Source organism: Tursiops truncatus, chromosome 9 (genome assembly GCF_011762595.2).
Source record: "Tursiops truncatus isolate mTurTru1 chromosome 9, mTurTru1.mat.Y, whole genome shotgun sequence".
Lineage (NCBI taxonomy): Eukaryota > Metazoa > Chordata > Mammalia > Artiodactyla > Delphinidae > Tursiops > Tursiops truncatus.
The window spans coordinates 10,134,451-10,155,356 of NC_047042.1; the positions used below are offsets into that span (position 1 = coordinate 10,134,451).

General features: G+C 44.6%; 1 protein-coding gene across 1 annotated transcript in view; it reads right to left on the reverse strand.

Annotated features, from left to right (window-relative positions):
* HECW1 (HECT, C2 and WW domain containing E3 ubiquitin protein ligase 1) overlaps nucleotides 1–20,906 on the reverse strand; it is a 256,280-nt gene that overhangs the window by 43,326 nt on the left and 192,048 nt on the right. Inside the window, exons 17-21 of the mRNA XM_019940665.3 lie at nucleotides 19,527–19,610; nucleotides 19,016–19,125; nucleotides 14,147–14,267; nucleotides 13,060–13,173; nucleotides 12,082–12,234 (exon numbers count right to left, since the gene is read on the reverse strand). Coding sequence (XP_019796224.2) covers nucleotides 12,082–12,234; nucleotides 13,060–13,173; nucleotides 14,147–14,267; nucleotides 19,016–19,125; nucleotides 19,527–19,610 — 582 coding nt within the window. The remainder of the gene's footprint in view (nucleotides 1–12,081; nucleotides 12,235–13,059; nucleotides 13,174–14,146; nucleotides 14,268–19,015; nucleotides 19,126–19,526; nucleotides 19,611–20,906) is intronic.

Below are 20,906 nucleotides of genomic sequence, written 5' to 3' on the forward strand. Positions count from 1 at the left end.
AGCCCAAGTTATTTATATTTACGTATCTATTTCCATGCAGGTACAGGTTTTGCATCGTTATTTTTTGGTTTTTAAATTGTGTTGTTCATAGTTTTCTGCTTTTCTTCCCTTAACAATATCTTGAAGAAATCCTCTTCCGTCATCTGGTAAGATTCTAATTCACCTCTTTTACGCCTCATATCATGGTGCAGTGCGGAGCTGCTGTGATGAAGTTAACTGGTCTCTGCTGATGGACACTTGGGTTGCTTCTACATTTGTGTCTTTACAAACGATACTGAAATAAACATCCTGGTATGTTTTGTTAGGGAGGATAGGATAGCTTTTAAAAGTCTGCACTGGAGAGCCATGCTGCCTGGGTTGGATTCCCGGCTCTGCCATTTATTAGCTATGCTACCTTGGGCAAGTATTAAACCTCTACGGGTACCAGTTTCCTCATTTGTAAAATAGGGAGATCATAACAGGATGTGCAACTCACGTAGCGCTTTTACAAAGATACCTGGCCCATAATAAGGGCTCAATAATATTAGCTGTTATTATAAGAGTCCTTATAGCAGTGCTTTTATTTCTATGAGAGAGATTCATGGGCCAGAGGGTATATGGGTTCAAAAGTTTTAGTATATACTGTTGATTGTGTTTTTAAAAAAGGCTATCAAAATTCATGTTTCTATTGGTGATGGAAGAGAATAAACGTTCACCCATGTCCTCCTGAAAAGAGGTAATATAATTCTTTTTAATATTTGCCAATTTGATTGTAATAAAGTGATATATCATTGTTTCTTTATTTTGCTTAAATATCCCTGGCCACTGATAAAACTGAAATTCTTTTTATGGGTTTGGTGATTATTTGGATTTTTTCTTCTCTGAACAGCTTTTTTCATTTTCTTTGCTGATTTTTCTAGAGTTGTTTCTCCTCTTCTTTTCGAGGTGGAAGAGCTCTTTGAAATCTATATCGCAGATTTTCAGCCTCTGATTTTCCTCAGTTGCAAAGATTATTTTTCAAAATCAAAGCTTGCCTTTTGCCTTTATTTATAGTATTTTTGCCATAAAAATATTTTCATTTTTATCTATTCAAATATATTTTCCTTTTCTTTGCTAGACTCCAGCGTTCCAACCTTGAGTGAAAAAGCCTCTACCACTCAAAGTTTCCTGAGTTTGTTTTCTGTTCTCAATAATGTTTATTTTCTAGAATCTATAGTAAGTCACCCAGAGTTTTTTGAAGAAATCTTACTGTTACATTTTCTACATGTGCTTTCAAGTTGGAGAGGAATTTAACCTAATTTTTTTTTGGTTGTATATTGGCCTCATTGACTACATAGTCCATTCTCTTCCAACTGACTTGAACTCCACCTCTGTCATATAAATCTCGTACATCCTTAGGCCTATTTCTGCATAAGGCAAGTGTTGAAAAAGAGTGTTCTCGCTAATTGTTTTGAAAGCTTTACCAGAAGTTTCTCGCAAGTTCTGAAGAAAGCTAGGTTAAGCAGTGGACATAGTCACAACCAGACATGCACATTTTATGGTGACTTCTCAGCTAATGTGTGCCCTGAGCCTCTCTAGGGCATTGCTAGGAAGGCTACTCAGATGCAGCCAGAGATGGAACCAGGGAAGCTCTTGTAGGTGCCTAGGAAGGAACCTGGGGGCTGCTATTGGGATGACGTGGCATGGGGGAGCTTATCTGACCCTTGACTCAAATGAAAACGACACACTGAGCTCTTCTCTCAGGAGGGGCCCTTGGGGGTTGAAGGGCCAGGAGACATCCGATGGAATCTCGCGATATTGTGGTTCCTACCTACTAATTCAGACTCTGCAGATATAGTAAGGGATATTTAAAGTGTGTTATCCGTGACTTCTTAAGTTCCATAAAACTCTGCAATGATACTTAATACCCACTTGGCCAAACTCTAAACACGCTCCAAGAAGCCTCCCTCCCCCCTCCCCCTCCTCTTGCTAAACACCTGAAAACAGAAGATTTTTGCCACCCGGGTAGTGTCTGCTTGGAAAGGGAGAGGTCAGAGCAGGGGGTAGAAGGACAGCGGGGAGTCTGGGTCACAGTTAGCAAAGGTTCTTGGAGATTTTGGCTTGAGAGGTCCCAGGATTTCTGGTTATGATATAGGAGGGTTAGATCTGTCACCATCACTGACATGAAATGAGCAAACGGACCTTCTGGTGGTTGCACAGAAACTGATTAAACAGCATCAGATTTGAACCCTGGCTTCTGAAAATTCTTCCTACACCGATGATTATGTAAAGAGTGACTCACATCACCCTGACTTCTTAAAATGACACGTGCTAATACTTAACGAACAGCGCACGTCGACACTCTGGCACTCTTCCTCAAAATAGAGAAGTTCACCTCTTTCAGCTGTTTAGTGCATCTTAGATTTGCTCTGGGAAAAGTGGCGTTCAGAATCATTGAAACAGAAGAAGAATTTCCAGTGGTGATTTCAGAGAACATCTAGTAGAACTTAAATGATGCTTGACAATGACCCGTTTTTCTGAATTACAAATATTCTGAACTAAAAATTGAAATGAGATTGAAACTCACCCATCCATCCATCCATCCACCCACCCTTCCTTCTTCCCTCTGTGCCTCCTGTCCTTCTTTCTTTCCTTCCTTCCACATTCATTTATTGAGTGCCAAGTTTGTGACTAGGAAAGCAAGACCTCAGTCTTTCAGGGGGAGAGACACACAGTAATGAGTTACAAGTACACAATATAAATCTATAAATACAGTTTATTTCAGAGAGCGATAAGTGCTGTCAATATAATGAATTAAGATGTTAAGTTGGAGAGTTATAAATGGCTGGGCTCTTTTAAAATGAGTGCTGAGGGAAGGCCCTTAGAGGAGACTTTTCAGCTGGAATGGGAATCTTTTCTATTCAAGCATAATGATTAGAAAATATATACATTTTGCTCTATTCATAATTTATTAGATATAAAAATAAGTTTGGAGCTTTTCACATTTATAGTTTTGTTGTTTATGCCGCCATTAAAAATAGATAAGAGGACTTCCCTGGTGGTGCAGTGGTTAAGAATCCGCCTGCCAATGCAGAGAACACGGGTTCGAGCCCTGGCCCGGGAGGATCCCACATGCCGCGGAGCACCTAAGCCCGTGTGCCACAACTACTGAGCCCACATGCCACAACTACTGAAGTCTGTGCACCTAGAGCCCGTGCTCTGCAACAAGAGAAGCCACCCCCATGAGAAGACTGTGCACCACAACAAAGAGTAGCCCCCACTCACCACAGCTAGAGAAAGCCCACGCACAGCAACGAAGACCCAACGCAGCCAAAAATAAATAAAATTAAATTAAAAAAAGATGAGAACTTCTGACCTGGTATTTTCATATACATCATTTTATGCAAGTGGGAAATTTCATATACTGAACCCCACCACTGTCTGTAATCCATCACCAAGTTTTGCTCATCCTTCTTATGAAACAGCTTCCTGTCCTAGTTTGATTCTTTATCCTCTTTTCAAAGAACTATTTCAAAGAACTGCCACTTAAATGACAACCCCATTTCCACTCCAATTCACCTACTTATAACCAGGGTTGACTTTCTAAAATACAGACCTGATCAAGACATTCCTCTACCCCCCAAAAAATACATCGTCATCTTTGTGATAAAATCCAAACTCCCTGGACGCCATTAAATGCACTTCCCTATTTGACACAAGGTGCCTTTACAGCCTTTCTCTTTCTCTCTCTCTCTTTTTTTTTTTTTTTTTTTTGCAGTATGTGGGCCTTTCACTGTTGTGGCCTCTCCCGTTGCGGAGCACAGGCTCCCGACGCGCAGGCTCAGCGGCCATGGCTCACGGGCCCAGCCGCTCCGTGGCATGTGGGATCTTCCCGGACCGGGGCACCAACCCGTGTCCCCTGCATCGGCAGGTGGACCCTCAACCACTGCGCCACCAGGGAAGCCCCTCTTTCTCTATTTTGCAGCCAAATCCAACTGACATCCGCTTGCTCACCTGCCATCCTGCTATGAATTTCGGGCCCTCTCCCTGGAAGTTTCCTCTCCCCATCTCTGCCAGCCAACTAACTATTCTCACTCATTTTTAAAGCTCCTTGTACCTAATACTTATTACCATGCAATGTGATAAGTTCTATAATAGAGGTACGTATAGCATTTATCACATTGTATTGTAATTTGCCCAATTAAATATCTGACTTTGCCTTAATGGGGGGCTAGAGCCTGACACCGGAGCCAGGTTTTCTGGGTTCCAATCCCAGCTTGGTCTGTGACTATCTCTGTGATTTTGGTTATATCTGCACCTTATTTTCTTCATCTGTAAAAGCAGTATACTAAGTAGTATCTGGGCTATAGTGCTGTTAGATGAAAGTGTCTAGAACAGTGCTTGGCATGTTTAATAAGTTTTCAATGGGTGTTTCATTGTTTAGTTTTATATTAACTTCTGTATCTCCAGGGACATAAAATCAACATGCAATGGTGATTAAAAGAATAAAAAGATCATCATATGAGCACCTCACTAATATGCAAATGACAATCATAATCAAAGAATGAAGATATGGAATTTGGAATATTACTTTAAGATTTCTCGGTCGGGCTTCCCTGGTGGCTCAGTGGTTGAGAGTCCGCCTGCCGATGCAGGGGACGCGGGTTCGTGCCCCGGTCCGGGAAGATCCCACATGCCGCGGAGCGGCTGGGCCCGTGAGCCATGGCCGCTGAGCCTGTGCGTCCGGAGCCTGTGCTCCGCAACGGGAGAGGTTACAACAGTGAGAGGCCCTCGTACCGCAAAAAAAAAAAAAAAAAAAAAAAGAAAGGAAGCTACAAACAAATAAAAAAAAACCCAGATGGAACCAGCTGGGACCAAGATGGCAACGAATCTGACCTCCAACAGACCCTGAGTCTCATTAGACACTGATTTTACTACATTAGCATACTAAATGACACAACTACCCTGGCCATGACCGGACATTAAGGACCAAAAAAGGATAAGGGCGTGGCATCCTACTCCCTTGAAAAAGCCCTGCCCCTTCCCCAGTAGACTAGTGCATAAGCCTCTCCATCATTAGCCTCATTCCTGCTCCCCTTGTCTTTACTCCTAAAAATTAAGTCTCTTTCCTGGTGGGTGAGAAGTTGATCTGTGAACTTAGTTCCTGCTTCTCCGTTCTTTGGTTACTGAATAAAGCTTGTGCTGTGTCGTTCTCAGCTTTGGTTTCATTATTTGGTTGCTCCAACCAAAGGGAAAAAGAACCCTCCCCTGTTGCTGCAGAGAGCCTGGTGGGGCTAGGGTCCCAGCAGGGTCCATACAACTTAATTGGGTAATACACATAAGTCATGAAACAGCAATTACACGAATTCCTTTTAGGCTGAAGTTCAGATTTTTTTTCCGGTTTACTTAATGCGTGTATATAGAAATGTCACCATATTTATTCATATTAGTATCTCTCGACGCTTGACTACGAATAAAGGGAAGGAGGTTGAATCGCTATGCCCCATATGCAGGCTTTTGATTTCCAGGCTGTATCCCAGGGTATGCAAAACCCACACACAGGGAGCAGGAAGCAGAGAATTTCAAGCAGCTACGGTCAAGGAGGAGCTAGCAGGAGAAGGATCTGGTGCCAGAGGCCTCTCTGCCCATCTCTGGGGTAGTGCCTGACCTGGAGGTGGCAGTGTGAGAGGGGGCGGGCACTGTGTCAGTAACAAGCTGAGTGTGGAGCTCGTGCAGAGCTCAGTGCCAAGCTCCCAGGGGACATGCGTGTTTATTGCCGACACCGTAAGGGCTTTCAAACCAGAGATGACAAATAAAAGTGCGACCTTTGAGCAATGAATTGCACATGGAAGATACGAGCCCTCTGTCTTAACGGCCCTGGTACAAGGAAGTGGCTGGTGTGGCTTGTGGAACCATTCTCACTTATGCACCCAGTCGTCAATGAAATGTTATTTTGAACACCTCAAAGCGCCAGGCCTGTGCCAAAGTAAAATAAGACAGACCCATCTCTGCTTTCACGGAGCTTACGCTGTAAAGGGGACACAACAGACAAAACAGAGTGTGGGACACAAAAGAAGGGCCAGTGGACAGATAAAGAACCAGAATAATAATTTACAAAATGACCTCTCCCAGCCATACGCGAGCAATGTTTCCATCCTGGGGGATGTTTAATCCTGTAAAGCGGATCAGTTTTCTCCCTGTTTATTTCTGGTCTGCAGGGCCTCTCTGCAGAGGGGAGAGGAGGGCAGGGGGCAGAAGCCACTCCCCTTCCAGGCGGACTCCTGCTCTGGCCTGTCCTGCATCAGGGACAACTTGTAGCTTTACAATGTCAAGGCTGTGACGGTGATGAGCCCTGTAATCTTCTGGTCTCTGTTTTCTTATGAGTGATGTGTTGGTCATAGGAAGTGTCATCTTCCTCACAGCCCACGTGGATCACGGGATAAAGGGTCCCGGGGGGAGTGAAGAAGGAAGGCGGGCCAGGCGCCTACATCTGAGATCAGCCTTGCCCACCCTGCCGGTGGGGAGTGGCACCCAGTTGGGCAACAGAACTGAGAACTCGGGAGTCAGGGTTCCTCAGTGGCATCGACCCCTGGCTGCAGGAACCACAGTGACAAAGCCTCAGGCAGGGGGCCTCACCACCCACTTGCTGCCCACACTTTGCGTAAGGCCCGGAGCGACTTCATTCAGGTGTTGAGCCCTCCTGCGTGCCCTTTGCCAAAATGGCCCAGCGCTCAGGGGTGCTCGGTTTTCTTATTAAATCCATTTGCCCCAAGGTGCAGGATGGCTTGTAGGAAAATACACAGAAGGAATAACTGCAGCGTTACCGTCGGGTTGAGACACCCACAGCCAAGCAGGGCCTCCCATTCAAAGCCACAGCAGGCTCGTACCCAGTGGCTCAAGTTCTCTCTGTGCGGCAGTGACGCCCAGAGGAAACCCTCTTCCTTCCCCCAGGACCTCTGAAGCACTGATGAGACAAGAGTCTGACCCCACGTGAGGGTGGTGGTACCATCTGGGACCAGTGCTGGCTCTGCATCCTGGCTCTTCTGCCAGCCCAGGGCTCAGGGGACTGAGGTTCAGAGTCAGAGCCTCGGATCGGAGGGGAGGCCCCGGCTCACTTCATGACAATTCATCATCCAACGTTGAGCTAAAAGGGAGCTCTCACCTGCATGAGCTCCGTTTACACTGCTAGTTGCTCAATAAGGTACCTGCCATTTTGCTTCTGGGCTACACAGCAAATATTCTCAACAGGAGTGGGAACCTCAGCGGGTGAAATTCCTCACGTCCTTTCCTTTGCAAAGACAGAGGGTAACTAGCACTTCTGGGCCAGGCACTACGGGCCTCTGACCTTTATAAAGGATCCATCCAGAGAACTTTGCTAATTCTTAAAACATCCCTGTGGTGTCCTTCCTCCAAGCGCTGAACTGTAGCAGACATATTGACACGGGCTGCTCCAGCCAGAGATGGTCAGAGACAGCAGAGTCAGGACGAAAGAAAGCAGGAGCTGGGCAGTTGGCGAGGTGCTTTCCCTGGTGGAAAGTGACTGAGCAGGCCAGGAGTCCAGCGTTTCTCCTGTGCTTTTCATCAGACCTTTGCCTGTGGCCTTCCCCTGCGTCTGTGCTGAGACATGCTGGATCCCAAGGTTTCCTCCAGAACACTGGGTTCCCTTCACGCCGCCAGGGCGCTCAGCCCCATGAACCTCTGCCACCATCCAAATACAGCTCCCTTGGTCATCTGAAAGCTCTCCCTACCCTGGTGTCCTAAGCTCCGTCCTCCCAATCCTGGGCTCTGAACCCCTGGGGACCCCTTTCTATTGCCTGCACACCTCCTCTGGCCGCCACCTTCTCAGACTGTCTTCTTCCCCATTAGCAGGTCCTCGTCGGAGCACCTCCTTCTCTGTCCCATTCCTCCCAGGCTAAGCGCTCTGACCACTCCTTCTTCCTTTTTTAAAAAAATATTTATTTATTTATTTGGTTGTGTCGTGTCTTAGTTGTGGCTCACGGGCTCCTTAGTTGTGGCTCACCGGTTCCTCAGTTGTGGCATGTGAACTCTTAGTTGCGGCATGCATGTGGGATCTAGTTTCCTGACCAGGGATCGAACCCGGGTCCCCTGCATTAGGAGCGTGGAGTCTTAACCACTGTGCCACCAGGGTAGTCCCTGGCCACTCCTTCTTAGCTCCCCCCAGGGACCTTTGGCTCCGCCCGTCCCTGACACATCAGCATGGGCCACCTCTCTGCGAGCTCCCATCTCCTCCCATGGCTGAGCCACTCCTGCTGTGTTGGTATCTCTCAAACTCAGTTTCCAGCCCATCTCCCCTCCTGCTGCCCAGGGCCATATTCCAGTTACATACTAATACATCCGTGTGTATTTATAAGGGAAACTGCAAATTCTACGTGTCAAAGGGTGAATTCCTCATCCTTCCTCTAAGTATCATCTATTTCACATAACTCCCATCACCCTGAATGATCCCAGTCCAACGCACGGTGCAACCAGAAACTTTGAACTTATTCTATATTTCTCTCTCCCCCTCACCTCAACATTAAACCAGTGAACCAATTAGTTCAGTCTCTTCTCCCTCCGAGAAGTTCCCAAAGTCAGTCCCCTCCTCTCTCAGACCCTGCTTCTGCCTCAGTTCTGACCGTCTGTTTCTCCCCAGGATGTATCAACAGCTTCGGAGCTGGTCTCAGCTCTTTCCAGCCTTCCCGCCTCAACATTTTCCCCACAGTACAGCAAGATTTACTTTTTGAAAACACGAATCCAATGATAGCATTCTCCCTATGGGATGAGACCATCTGCCTCTCTGTCTCCAGCCTCATTCCCACCACAACCCCAAAGGCCATTCTTGGCTCTGATCCATCTACACTGCTTGCCGAAGGCTCTATTCCCTCCCACGCCTTTCGAGTGTTGCTTCCAATTCGGGATCCTTAGAACGTCTTTTCTCCCCTTCCCTGCCTAGTCTCCTACTCAACCGCCCCTTAAGGCTTGGCTCGTATACCCACTCACTCTAGGAAAAAAAAAAAAAGATGGCACAATTATCCCCTCTTTTTATGAGATCCCCTGGTTTCACTCCCCACTCCCCCATCCCTTGCCTTGGGCTGAGTGAGACATTTTCCCTTGTGACTTAATACAATTCCCAGGCTTATATATGCATCTCGGGGCGCTCTCTCTCTCTCAAACACACACACACATGTGTATTATGTATGCATAACCTGGTATTTAAGATATCGTAGTGGAATTATTGATTTACTCACATGCTCCCCCCTTGAGGGAGGAGATCTCATTCACTTCGTCTTTGTATCCTCCTAGCATATAGCACATGCTTGACTTACAATTGCTTAATTAATGAAGGTATCCCACAACACCCGGCGTAGTCCTTCCTATATGCTACAATATTTGATGAAAATATTTCCTGACTCTAATTCATGACCTTCAAGACACCATCTTAAATTTCATGCTCACAGACTAAGAGAATTAAGGGATTATATGAAGTATAATCTGTACATATATATTCTTGTGGCATGGGGTACGGCACTCTCCACTGCTGGAGTGAACCCTGCCTGAACGTGACTAAGTTAGATGTGGCCTTCAATTCTCATTCCTATGTCCCCTCAGTGGCCACTTCCTGCTCTGCCTGCCCCATCTACGTGTTTCTGCCTCCCAGGTTTCATCATCCCCTTATTTGATAAGTTATAGGAAAAGGAACAACAAAGGGCCACATTTGCTTCTTCACCTGCGGAGAGTCAAGAGACCTACTGTAACACTTGATGCAGACACGCCTGCTTCAGCTCAAGAGCTTCAGAGCTGACACATGCAGATCAGTGAAGTTAGAACACACCCTCGCACCATACACAAAAATAAACTCAAAATGGCTTAAAGACTTAAATACAAGACATGACACCATAAGTTCTTAGAAGAGACCATAGGCAAGCATTCTCTGACATAAATTGTACCAATGTTTTCTTAGGCTAGTCTCCCAAGGCAATAGAAATAAAAGCAAAAATAAACAAATGGGACCTAATCAAACTTACAAACTTTTGCACAGCAAAGGGAACCATAAACAAAATGAAAAGACAATCTACGGACCGGGAGAAAATATTTGCAAATGATGTGACCAATAAAGGCTTAATTTCCAAAATATACAAACAGCTCATACAACTCAATAACAAAAAAGCAAAGAACCCAATAAAAAAATGGGCAGAAGACCTAAAGAGACATTTCTCCAAAGAAGACATCCAGATGGCCAGTAGGCATATGAAAAGATGCTCAATATCACTAATTATTAGAGAAATGCAAGTCAAAACTACAATGAAGTACCACCTCACGATGGTCAGAATGGCCATCATTAAAAAATCTACAAATAACAAATGCTGGATGGGGTGTGGAGAAAAGGGAACCCTCCTACACTGTTGGTGGGAATGTAAGTTGGTGCAGCCACTATGGAGAACAGTATGGAGGTTGCTCAGAAGACTAAAAATAGAACTACTGTATGATCCAGCAATCCCACTGCTGGGCATATACCTGGACAAAACTATAATTCAAAAAGATACATGCACCCTTATGTTCATAGCACACTATTTACAATAACCAAGACATGGAAACAACCTAAATGTCCATCAACAGATGAATGGAAAAAGAATATGTGGTACACACACACACACACACACACACACACACACACAGACACACATATACATACAATGGAATACTACTCAGCCATAAAAAAGAATGAAATAATGCCATTTGCAGCAACATGGATGGACCTAGAGATTATCATACTAAATGAAGTAAGTCAGAAAGAGACAAATACCATATGATATCACTTATATGTGGAATCTAAAATATGACACAAATGAACATATCTACGAAACAGAAACAGACTCACAGACATACAGAACAGATTTGTTGCCAAGGGGGAGAGTTGGAGGGGGTGGGATGGATTGGGAATTTGAGATTAGCAGATGCAAACTATTATATATAGAATAGATAAAAGGTAAGCAGCAAGGTCTTACTGTATTGCACAGGGAACTATATTCAATATCCTATGATAAACCATAATGGAAAAGAATATGAAAAAGAAAAAAAAATAGATCTGAATCACTTGGCTGTAAAGCAGAAATTAACACAATGTTGTAAATCAACTATACTTCAATAAAATAAATTCTAAAAAATGAAGAAAAAACGAAAAAAGAACTTCAAAGCTGAGAGTGTTTGGAGAGAGAGGTCATGGGCTGTAGCTGGCAGCCGAAGCAGAGGTGGGTGGTTCTGTTGCCATAAAACCAAAATATGGGGATTTGGGTCATACGCCCAGCAGGCCCAGGTGTTACCCGAGAAGCACCCTTCACCAGCAGCCCCATGACGCATCATCAATAAGCAATGTCAGACAAGAACCCACATCAGCAGTTTCCGAGACTTGTTTCCCTCCTCATGGCAGAAGGTCCTGCAGTGAAGTCAGGGGTACTTTTCGAGTCAGGTGTGGTGGTGACACAGTAGGAAAGTGCAGGCATCCCAGGTGTCCCATGCAGCATTCTGGAGACTTCTAACACCCATATCTGAGGTATCTCACCCACAGAACTACACAGAATTGACTGATACTGATCTTCTTACTCATTTCAGTAAGTGGCAACTGATGTCTCAAGAAGAGAGGACCAAAGAGATATTGGATTTTCAAGTCAGAAGGATGCTGAGAGTTCATCTGACCCAGCAGACTTATTTTACAGCAAGATGCAGAAGCTGATGGCCACAGTGTGAAAGCCATTGGTCCAAATCAGAGAATTTCCTACAAATACCTTCAAGAAGCCTCTGCAGGGGACTCTTAGGATTTTAGTAGAATTATCAACATTCAGAACCTATGTCTACTTACCTTCGCATCTCCTCAGAAGGCAATGACAGTATCTTATATCAATTTGCAGTTGATAGGAAATTTGTATGTCTTTAGTAATTTATTTTGTATTCTGAGTGAAGACTGGCAGAGAACCTTCGCTCTAGTGCCTTGTTATTCACTCCCATCAGCCCTCATGATATCGGGCCGCTGCTCCAAACACAGTGGCCCTCAAGAAACACCACTGTCTTCTGACTAAGGAAGACCAGAACTTTCCAACACGAGAAAGTAAAAATTCCAGCTCTTACCATTCAAGATGGTTTTCTACAAACGCAGACATGGGGCTGATCTGCACGGTGTAGGTGTCATTGGCGGAGTACTCGAAGAGTCCATAGTAAGGGTTGAAGAGCTCCTGAGACAAAAGGAAGAAGAACTCTCGCGAAGGACCACTGTAGTCCAGGCTGCAAAGGAAGCAGAGGCCCGGGAAGCTCATTACGTGCGAGAGGCGGAGGACCTGTCCCTATGCAGGGGCTGGCTTGCCCTTTCAGAGTCAGTGCTAGGAAAGCAGAGAGCAGCCTCTGCTCTTTACAGTGGATCCCAAGGGGAGTATAATTTGCTGTAGAAAATGAGAATGCAGTGATTGGTTTGGGGGTGATGTCCTTACTAGACGGCCATGCACCAATGCTATGGCAGTGTTCCTTAACCTCTGTCCTCAATCATATCATACCTTTTGGATGAAACACACAACTGGCCCATTCAAAACCGGGACTTCATTGTGGGAGGTACAAAAGAATTTCCTGTGATGGTGCATGTGTGCATGTGTATAAATTGAAAACACTTTCAAATCCATTCTGCTGTGCCCTCCGGGGTGGGCTTGCCCTCCACGGTGGAGACGGCTTGCCAAGAAATCACTGAAATTATATGAAAAATTCGGTATGTAGTTATATACGTGCGCTCTTGGGGGAAGAGTTCTTTGATCAGAAACTCAGAAGGGTACCCACATGAGCAAGTAAAGATGCAGTAGTTTAGGTCTGTCTTTTTGGCTTATACTTTGACCATGTGACCTCGGACTCTAGAACATGCCAATCATCTTAGGCTTTTAGAGAACATGAAACCTAAAGATTGGCAACACCTGGAGAGAAAGGCCTCCTGGGAGGACATGATCAGAATCACCTTGGGGCAAAGGCTTAGAGACATCCTGCTCCTTCTTGAGAAGAATCACCCAGGATCTGGGGTCTCTGGTCTACCCACACTAAGGTGTCTCCATGAAAGTGCTGGTGCCTCACCCCTCCTCTCCAACAAAGGTGATGTAGAGCTTGTTTCGCTGGAGCTCCTTCCGGGAATAGGCCATAACCTGATTGAAGGTTCCCTCCAACAGGTGGTCCCGCCGGATGATGAGCCTGGAAAGGAGAAGAAGTCATGTGGGTGGTGAGCGGGTGCTCGGGCTCCGATGTTAGGGAGTGTTCTAGGCGAGCTGTGGGGACCCAGGCTGATGGTCTCATGGCCCAGCCTCTCCAACAAGGTATAGATTCCGTCAGTTCAGCTATGGCCTCATGTTGACACCCTTTTCAAAACCATGAAAACACAAGGACAACGTGCACTTTCATAATGGGACACATTCCATCATGTTGGACTACCTTTAGGATTCTTGTTTTTTATTTATTTTTATTTTTTTGCGGTACACGGGCCTCTCACTGTTGTGGCCTCTCCCGTCGCGGAGCACAGGCTCCGGACGTGCTGGCTCAGCGACCGTGGCTCACAGGCCTAGCCGCTCCGCGGCACGTGGGATCTTCCCGGACCGGGGCACGAACCTGTGTCCCCTGCATCAGCAGGCGGACTCTCAACTACTGCGCCACCAGGGAAGCCCTAGGATTCTTTTTGATCAATTCCAAAAAGAATCTCTTAAGTTGGATTCCTGAGTTTGGGTTTGGCTTTTCAAGATGAAAATAATAAACCCAAAGTGGAAAAGACCACAACTCTTTACTTAGATCCGAAGATCAAAGCTATTTGACTAACGAGTAGGTAAATTTGTCCCAAGAATGTGTAAAGGGAAACATACGATTTTTTAATTTAGTTCAAGATACCTTGTTTTCTGTAAAGGTCTACCATTGATTTTATACATGGTTTTGTTTGAAATCTACTTTTCTTTCTCCCTCTCCTTCCCTTCTCTTCTCTTCCTGCCTCCCTTCCAATTTCTTAACTTCCTTTCTTCTTTCTTTCCAACTTCCTAACTTTTTCTTTCCTCCCTTCTATGAAGATGACTGATACTACACCATGGCATCCAATCTCCAAACACATATTACCAAGTTATAGGGGAGAAAAGGATAGAAACATCTACCATCTGAGTTCAGTGCCAAGCACTGGAGCACTCACTTAATTTTCCCTGGACCCTGACCAAATCCTTTGGCTTCCAGTTTTCGGTAGAAATTGCGGAGCTTGGCCTCAAAGTCTCTCCTGTAGGGTGAAGGGGCTCTTGCACTGGCTCTCTGTAAACCTGCAGAGAGAAGCACACAGGCTGAAGGTCATCATCTTTTATTGAAGAACAAATATGCAGGGCAACGGAGGAGAAAGGGCCAACCAGAGGCACAGTCCTGCATCTTCGTGTTTTACTTCTCCAAGACATTTCCCTTCATTTCTGTCACTCCCTCAGTTACTTTGATAATAAACAGGTATAATATAATAAAGAGAAAACTGAATTCTGAGGACAGTAGATATTTATGTCTTCCACTCCATTTCAAGTTGCTTTTCTCTTCAGAACACCTCGATGAGCATATTTCTTGGTCTAAGTTATGCTGGAATATTCTAAAACAACATAAATCAAACTAGACTCTTGTACGTTACTATATTATAAGAAGTGGTTGTAATTATAATGAAGCAACTAGGATTGTAATATATGTGTACTTTGTACTTCTCTAACGATATTGACGCTAAAATAAATATACATGTCCCTTAGGCCCCAGCGCATGCAGGAGTTTATATCAGATTACCTTGCACTGTAAAAGCAAAATTAATAACAATTATTAATAATAATTCCTTACTCTTTACAGAAGAGAGTTTTTGTATCACTGAGAGTGCTTTGTAGATGCTTTATTATCTTTATGTACCTTTTAATGAAAAAAGGAATGGAAAAAATAACATTCTTCTCTACGTTTCGCAGATGGCTATGATCGTGGTTTGCCCCTTCAATAACTATTCATTAGTTTATATTCCAGGTACTGAATTTATAATCTAGATAAAACTGATACAACCAAACTCACAGAAATGAGATTATTATTATTAGTTGAGATGATTCCTACCCATGAAGGAAAGGAACTTAGTTCTTTGAGGTCACAGAATACTCTGGCCAAGTTCAGGAAGGCTTCCCTGGGGAATAGCTGAAGGATAAGTAGGCATGAATTAGATTGAGTGAGTTAGGAAGGGCTTCCACTTAACTTAAGAGAAGAGATGAGCTGGGGGAAGAGCAATCTAGGTAGAGGACCAGCACATGCAAAGGTACCGTGGCAGGATGGAAAATGGTGCTCCAGTCTATCTGGAGCATAGGGTGTGAGGACCAGAGTGATGCAAAACAAGGCTTGAGAGGTGGGCGGGAGACAGATCAAACAGGATAAGGTACACTGTATTAAGCAATTTTGTTGAATGCTAAGCACAACAGGAAAGCCGTTGTGTGGGGACCAACGTGATGTGTCTTGAGTTATGAAAACCTTAGTCTTTCTGCAGTACAGAGAAAACACCGGAGAGGCCCAGAGTGGATTGAGACAGCCTGCATTGCACTAGGGTGGTGTCAGTGGAGATGAGAAATGGGACTACGTCGAAAAAAAAAAAAAAGAAGAAGAAGAAGAAGATAGATTGGAGATGTGTTTAGGAGGCAATGAACTGGATATTGGTAGTGAGGCCCAGGTGGGTTTCAGACATCATAATGGAATGGTCTGTGGTGACATTCACTGAGATGGGGACAAATGGAAGAAGCACAGATGGGTGAGATCACGAGCTTGGTCTTTGACGTCAGTACGTTTGAATGCTTGATTGGAAAAAGACATAGCTTGAGAGAGAGGAGAAAAAAACCTGGCACAGAGTCTTGAGGATGGTTGGAAGGGAAGGATGAGTCCGCAAAGGTGGCCAAAGACGTAGATGAAATGCCCACAGCTTGTGTCCCAGAAGCTAACTGAAGAGGTGACTTAAGGGGAGGAGCCATCAGTAGTGTTAAATGTGGTTGAAAAGTCAGGAGGAGGGCTGAGAATTACCCATAGGACTGGGTACCCAGAGCTTGCCGCGACCTTAGTGAAGACGCCCTCTCTAATGCACAGGTGTGAAGGGGGAGAGCGAGGTGGCAGCATTGGTAGGCTTGTAAGATGGGCAGCAGGCATTTGAGACAGTTTCTGTCTAAGGGCTTCAGTTTTCTCAGTGAAGGAAGAAGGCACATCATTTGCCAGGAGAGACCCAGGGGTTGGAAGTTTGAGAGGAGCGGCAACGTTTGAAATAGCAGTAGAGAAGAGCATACGTTTACCAGTGAAATGTGGTTGAATTTTCTTTTGGGTGTTTATGGTCCATGTGAGGTGGAGAGATGACTAATTTATAATTGATAATCTGCCTTGTCAGGTGAATTTGCCCAAGAATGCCTGACTACAGATGTAGGGGAAGCAGATATTAAGGTGACCTACGAGTGGAACTCTGTAAATGAAATGGAGAGGATCGGGGAGCTCAGGGCATTGTCAAGAAATGATGAACCAGGGATCCTATGCTGGAGGAGGGAGAGGCAGTTAGAAAGGAGAGGCGTCCGTGAACTGGAGGTCCTGATGAGGGCACAGGGTGGTATCGGGGAGAGCAGCTGAATAAGCATGTTGGATGGGAGTAGGATGCTTGAGTCAGTGACGTCAGAGATGACAACAAGACAGGAAGGGGATTGTGGGACAAGTGGTTGAGGAGGAGGAGGGCAGGGCAGACAAGGAAGCCCAGAAAGTGGGAGGCCAAGGAACTGCATGGGTGCCTGTGGATGCTGATGTCATCCAGGATGGCGGAAGGACTTGGGGAGGAGAGGGAGACTGTGAGACGGGTGCCACAGTCTTTAAGAATGAGAAGAAGGTCGGTGGATGACAGCAACTAGGGGCAGAGATACGGCTGATCTGTGTTAGCAAGGAGGCACACGGGGCACCAGCGGCACCAGTCTCACCAGCGAGTCCTGCAGCATCTGAGGTGTGGGGGGAACAAGCAGCCACCACTTGAAAAGGGAAGAGTCTCTGCTGAAATACCACATTTCAGGACATAGGTAGAACTAGAACACAAGTCTGTAGGTGCAAGTATAGTTTTCTGCCATCAGATTACAGTATATTTTATAATACAACTTTCATTACTGCTGGTACTACCACTATGGCCCATGGTCCCTACGATGCATTTTTCTAATAATTTAAGCTTTACAAAGTGCTTTGGCATGTATGATTCACTATGTTGCCCCAGGTAAATGTCATACAGGTCTGGAAAAATGGGAATTGTAAAGTTTAACCTCAAAATGCCTGGCTTACGTAGTCTAGGACCCCAAGGTCAAAGCTAGGAGAGTAAAGAATTACGCACTTTGACAACATGAACTGGATGATTCTTTGCGTTCACGGTGTCAGTAACGTCTGCATCAGGAAGGTTGATTCCTTTTATAAAACTTACCCAAATAATCCGCAGTTAGCAAGTAACTCTTTATACTCCCTTATTCTTTCTATTTGCAGTATGGTATCTCCCCCGTGTAATGATACTCTACATACCAAAGGTACGTAGACACTCTACTGCCAAAGGTTTGGACCAAGATGTAGACACATTATCAGGCTGGGACCATCTCTACAACAAGATGGCAGGTCATCATGCAGACCGACAGGCCCCCAGATGGAAGGCTCTGCCCCCCAGAAGGAAGTCATCCTGTGCACACTGGAGACAACTGATTGTCCTGATGCTGGTCTGACGAAGCTCCGGGCCCTCCTTTTCCCGAGCCGTGTCATCTCAGCTATGCTGTATGTCAGATGCAGCGCCCGTGGGACATTTCCTCAGCAATGCTACTGATACGCTTGTTTGGAGGAAGGCCTAACGAGGAGATACTGACTTAAAAACAGATTTTAGGAATTAGCGAAACTACCTCTAAGAGATAGTCCTGAACAACATGACGGGGGGCATTCTGAACAAATGAAAAGATATTCTCGTTTCAGAGACCTATGGCAGTATTGAGTGACACTAGCTGAATGAGACACCCCTTCTGGGGGACAGAGCGTATTGCTAAATTCTGTTTTTCTTCTCCATTTCCCCCCGGCTTCAAAAGCCAAGTTTGAACTCTAACTCTGGAGGTCATAAGATAAGAAGTTACTAGATTTTTCAACTACACCAACACCCATGACAATGTGATCTTGTAAACCAAGACAACGGGGAAAAACTCTTCAGTATCTGGATCCCATGTGGGAGTACGGATTTGACGAAAGCTAATTATCTTGATGAACCCAGGAAATACTAGCTTCTTTTTCCGCTAAACGGTTCAATAGATATTTCCTCATTTGGAATGGAAAAATACCCACAAAAAATATCATGAGTTCTAATTCTAAATTCATTCTAATACACAAAGGAAACTCTAGGGAAACAATTTCACGTCACGTTACAAACTTCTTTGGCACCTTCACGGGGGCACAATGGTGGTCCCTAGTAAGCATGTAACCTAGTGACTCCTTTACAACTTAATAGAAAGTTGGTATCTAATTGGTATCTAATAACATTCTGATTCATGAGGCAGAATGTTCCAGAAAGGGCTCTTCCCTTTTAAATGCTCAGAGAGTGTGTTTTAGAACAAAACAGCAATTTAGAGCAGGGGTCCGCAGACTTTTTCTGTAAAGGGCCAGATAGTAAATATTTTAGGTTTTGGGGGCCATACGGTCTCTGTCGCTCTGCTGTTGTAGCATGAAAGTTGACACAAAATATATAGATAAATGGGTGCGGCTGGGTTCCAATAACATTTTATTGATAGACACCAAAACATGAATTTCATATAATTTTCATGTCATGAAATATTGGTTTAGTGAAAAATGTTTCCAAATCATTAAAAAATGCAAAACACATAATAGCTTGGGGTCATTACCGAAACAGGTGGCACTGTGTCAACACCCAACTTAGTGTGCAGATGATCAGAAAATTGAGAGGGGACTAAGGGAGAGAGGGCACCTTCATCAGGTGGAAACACAGGTGGCCACTTGCAGGAGACAGAATGCCAGACCCTCACGTTACCTGGGGAGTTCTGAGGTGACGAGCAGGGTGAACAGCGGGGAGAGAAGCTGTACCCAGGGTGGAAGGCAGCCTGCAGGGGGACATAGGACATAATCTCTTCTTCAAAGAGACTGCAAAGTAAAAAAAAAAATTTTAAAGTTAGTTCTCTGTCCATGAGAGAATGTTCACAAATTGGTGTAAGAGTGGTTACAATTCTCACGAGACAACGAAAGCACTTAGATTCACTTAGATGGGCACATCCCGGCATGCAAACTCTCCCTGTCATTTTAAACTCTAATTAATCCTACAACAAGGTCTCCATCAAGTACCATATGTAGCTCTTGATACCCCAGTCTTACATGTAGAGAAAGAGGTGAATAGCAGGTATAAGGGTGGGAGCCCTACTTCAGTTGCAGCCACTAGAATATTCTAGAACAAGCAACGTGTGTTTCAGTCTGGGCTGTCCTGGAGAACTGCCCAGAGCAGCTTTTCCAGTTGCTTTTCCAGAACTGTTTCAGGCTCAGCCCCTTACCTCAGCAAAATGACCAGATCTGCATCACAGGACAACTTTTCAAGCCCATGATTACCCTCGGTCCGAATGTAATGGATTTTCTCCCTAGAATAATGTGGGAAGGAAAATAAGAATTACACACCAATGCATAAGTTAAGGAATGAACCCCATTCTGATCCCCCTTTCTCTTCCAATAGGGCTGAACAGTGATGTTCTAATGTCCAGAGTATTTCGAGGTATTTAAGTTCATATTGCAGGTTCCCATGATGCTCTCCAAGGGATCACCTTTCCTCAGACTCACACGGGGACAGAAGCCAAGGAGCACAACACAGGTAGGTCCTCAGAGAGCCACACAGTTGGGAGTGGAGCTGGGGTGGACTGTTGTGGGTTCACAGCATCTTGGAAGCCATGGGAAGAAAGAGTGACGAGGTGTCTCCTGAGAAACCTTATGCCTGATGGAAAATGAATTAACTCCACACTCAGTCCAGAGAGGGTCTGGCCCCAGAATACAAGAGAGTCTTCCAGGTCAATCTGAGTATAGGCATCAATTTCTCTCTGTTTAATTACAACTCATGCATTCTTTTTCACAACCTCCAACTCCAACCTGGCAAAATGATTCCAGTAAGTCTATGGATAAATAGCGTTTCTTTTGATCAAATGAACTTTGTAATGTGCTTCTCTGACATTCAGATATTCAAAGATTACAAACACTATGGCCAAGAATCATTCCCTTATAGGTATGCTTCAAAGAAGTTAAAAGTTTTTCCCTTTTCTTGAAGAGATGCAGCAGAAATCTGAGAAGACTTAAGGATTGATTTTTTAAAAATATTTCACTTTTTTTCTTTTTTTGTTTAAATTTTTGAGATGATTTTAGAGTCACATGTACTTGTAAGAAATTAATAAAGAGTGGTCTAGTATACCGTTTAATCAGTTTCCTCTAACGAAAGATTAAAAATAAATCTATTAATAAAAATACTATAGATACAACTTTTTTCTCTCTCTGATTACAGTAATGTGAATCCAAATCTTCATCATAACTTGCATATTTTCAGGTAAAAATATAATGAACTTGACATTTTGGTGTGGGTATTTTTAAGAAGACAAGAGAAACTTTTTGGCTTCTACAAAGATACACAAAATGGGAGTAAACAGAGAAATGCACTGTGGTCCAACCTGAAGTTATGGGTAGAGTACTGCTGCAGTAAATGCCATCTCCAAAACCTGTGGGTGATCATAGTGGCTCCTCTGACCAGGGACTTGGAAACTGGAGCAGACCTGTCCACACATCGTTTTTCAGGGAGGAGGTGGAAGCCTGGCCAAGGGTACAAGCATCAAGCCTCCTCCACCAGCTGCTTCTCCCTCCACACCCCTGTGCCCTTGACTCCGTGTGCCTGAGCACTG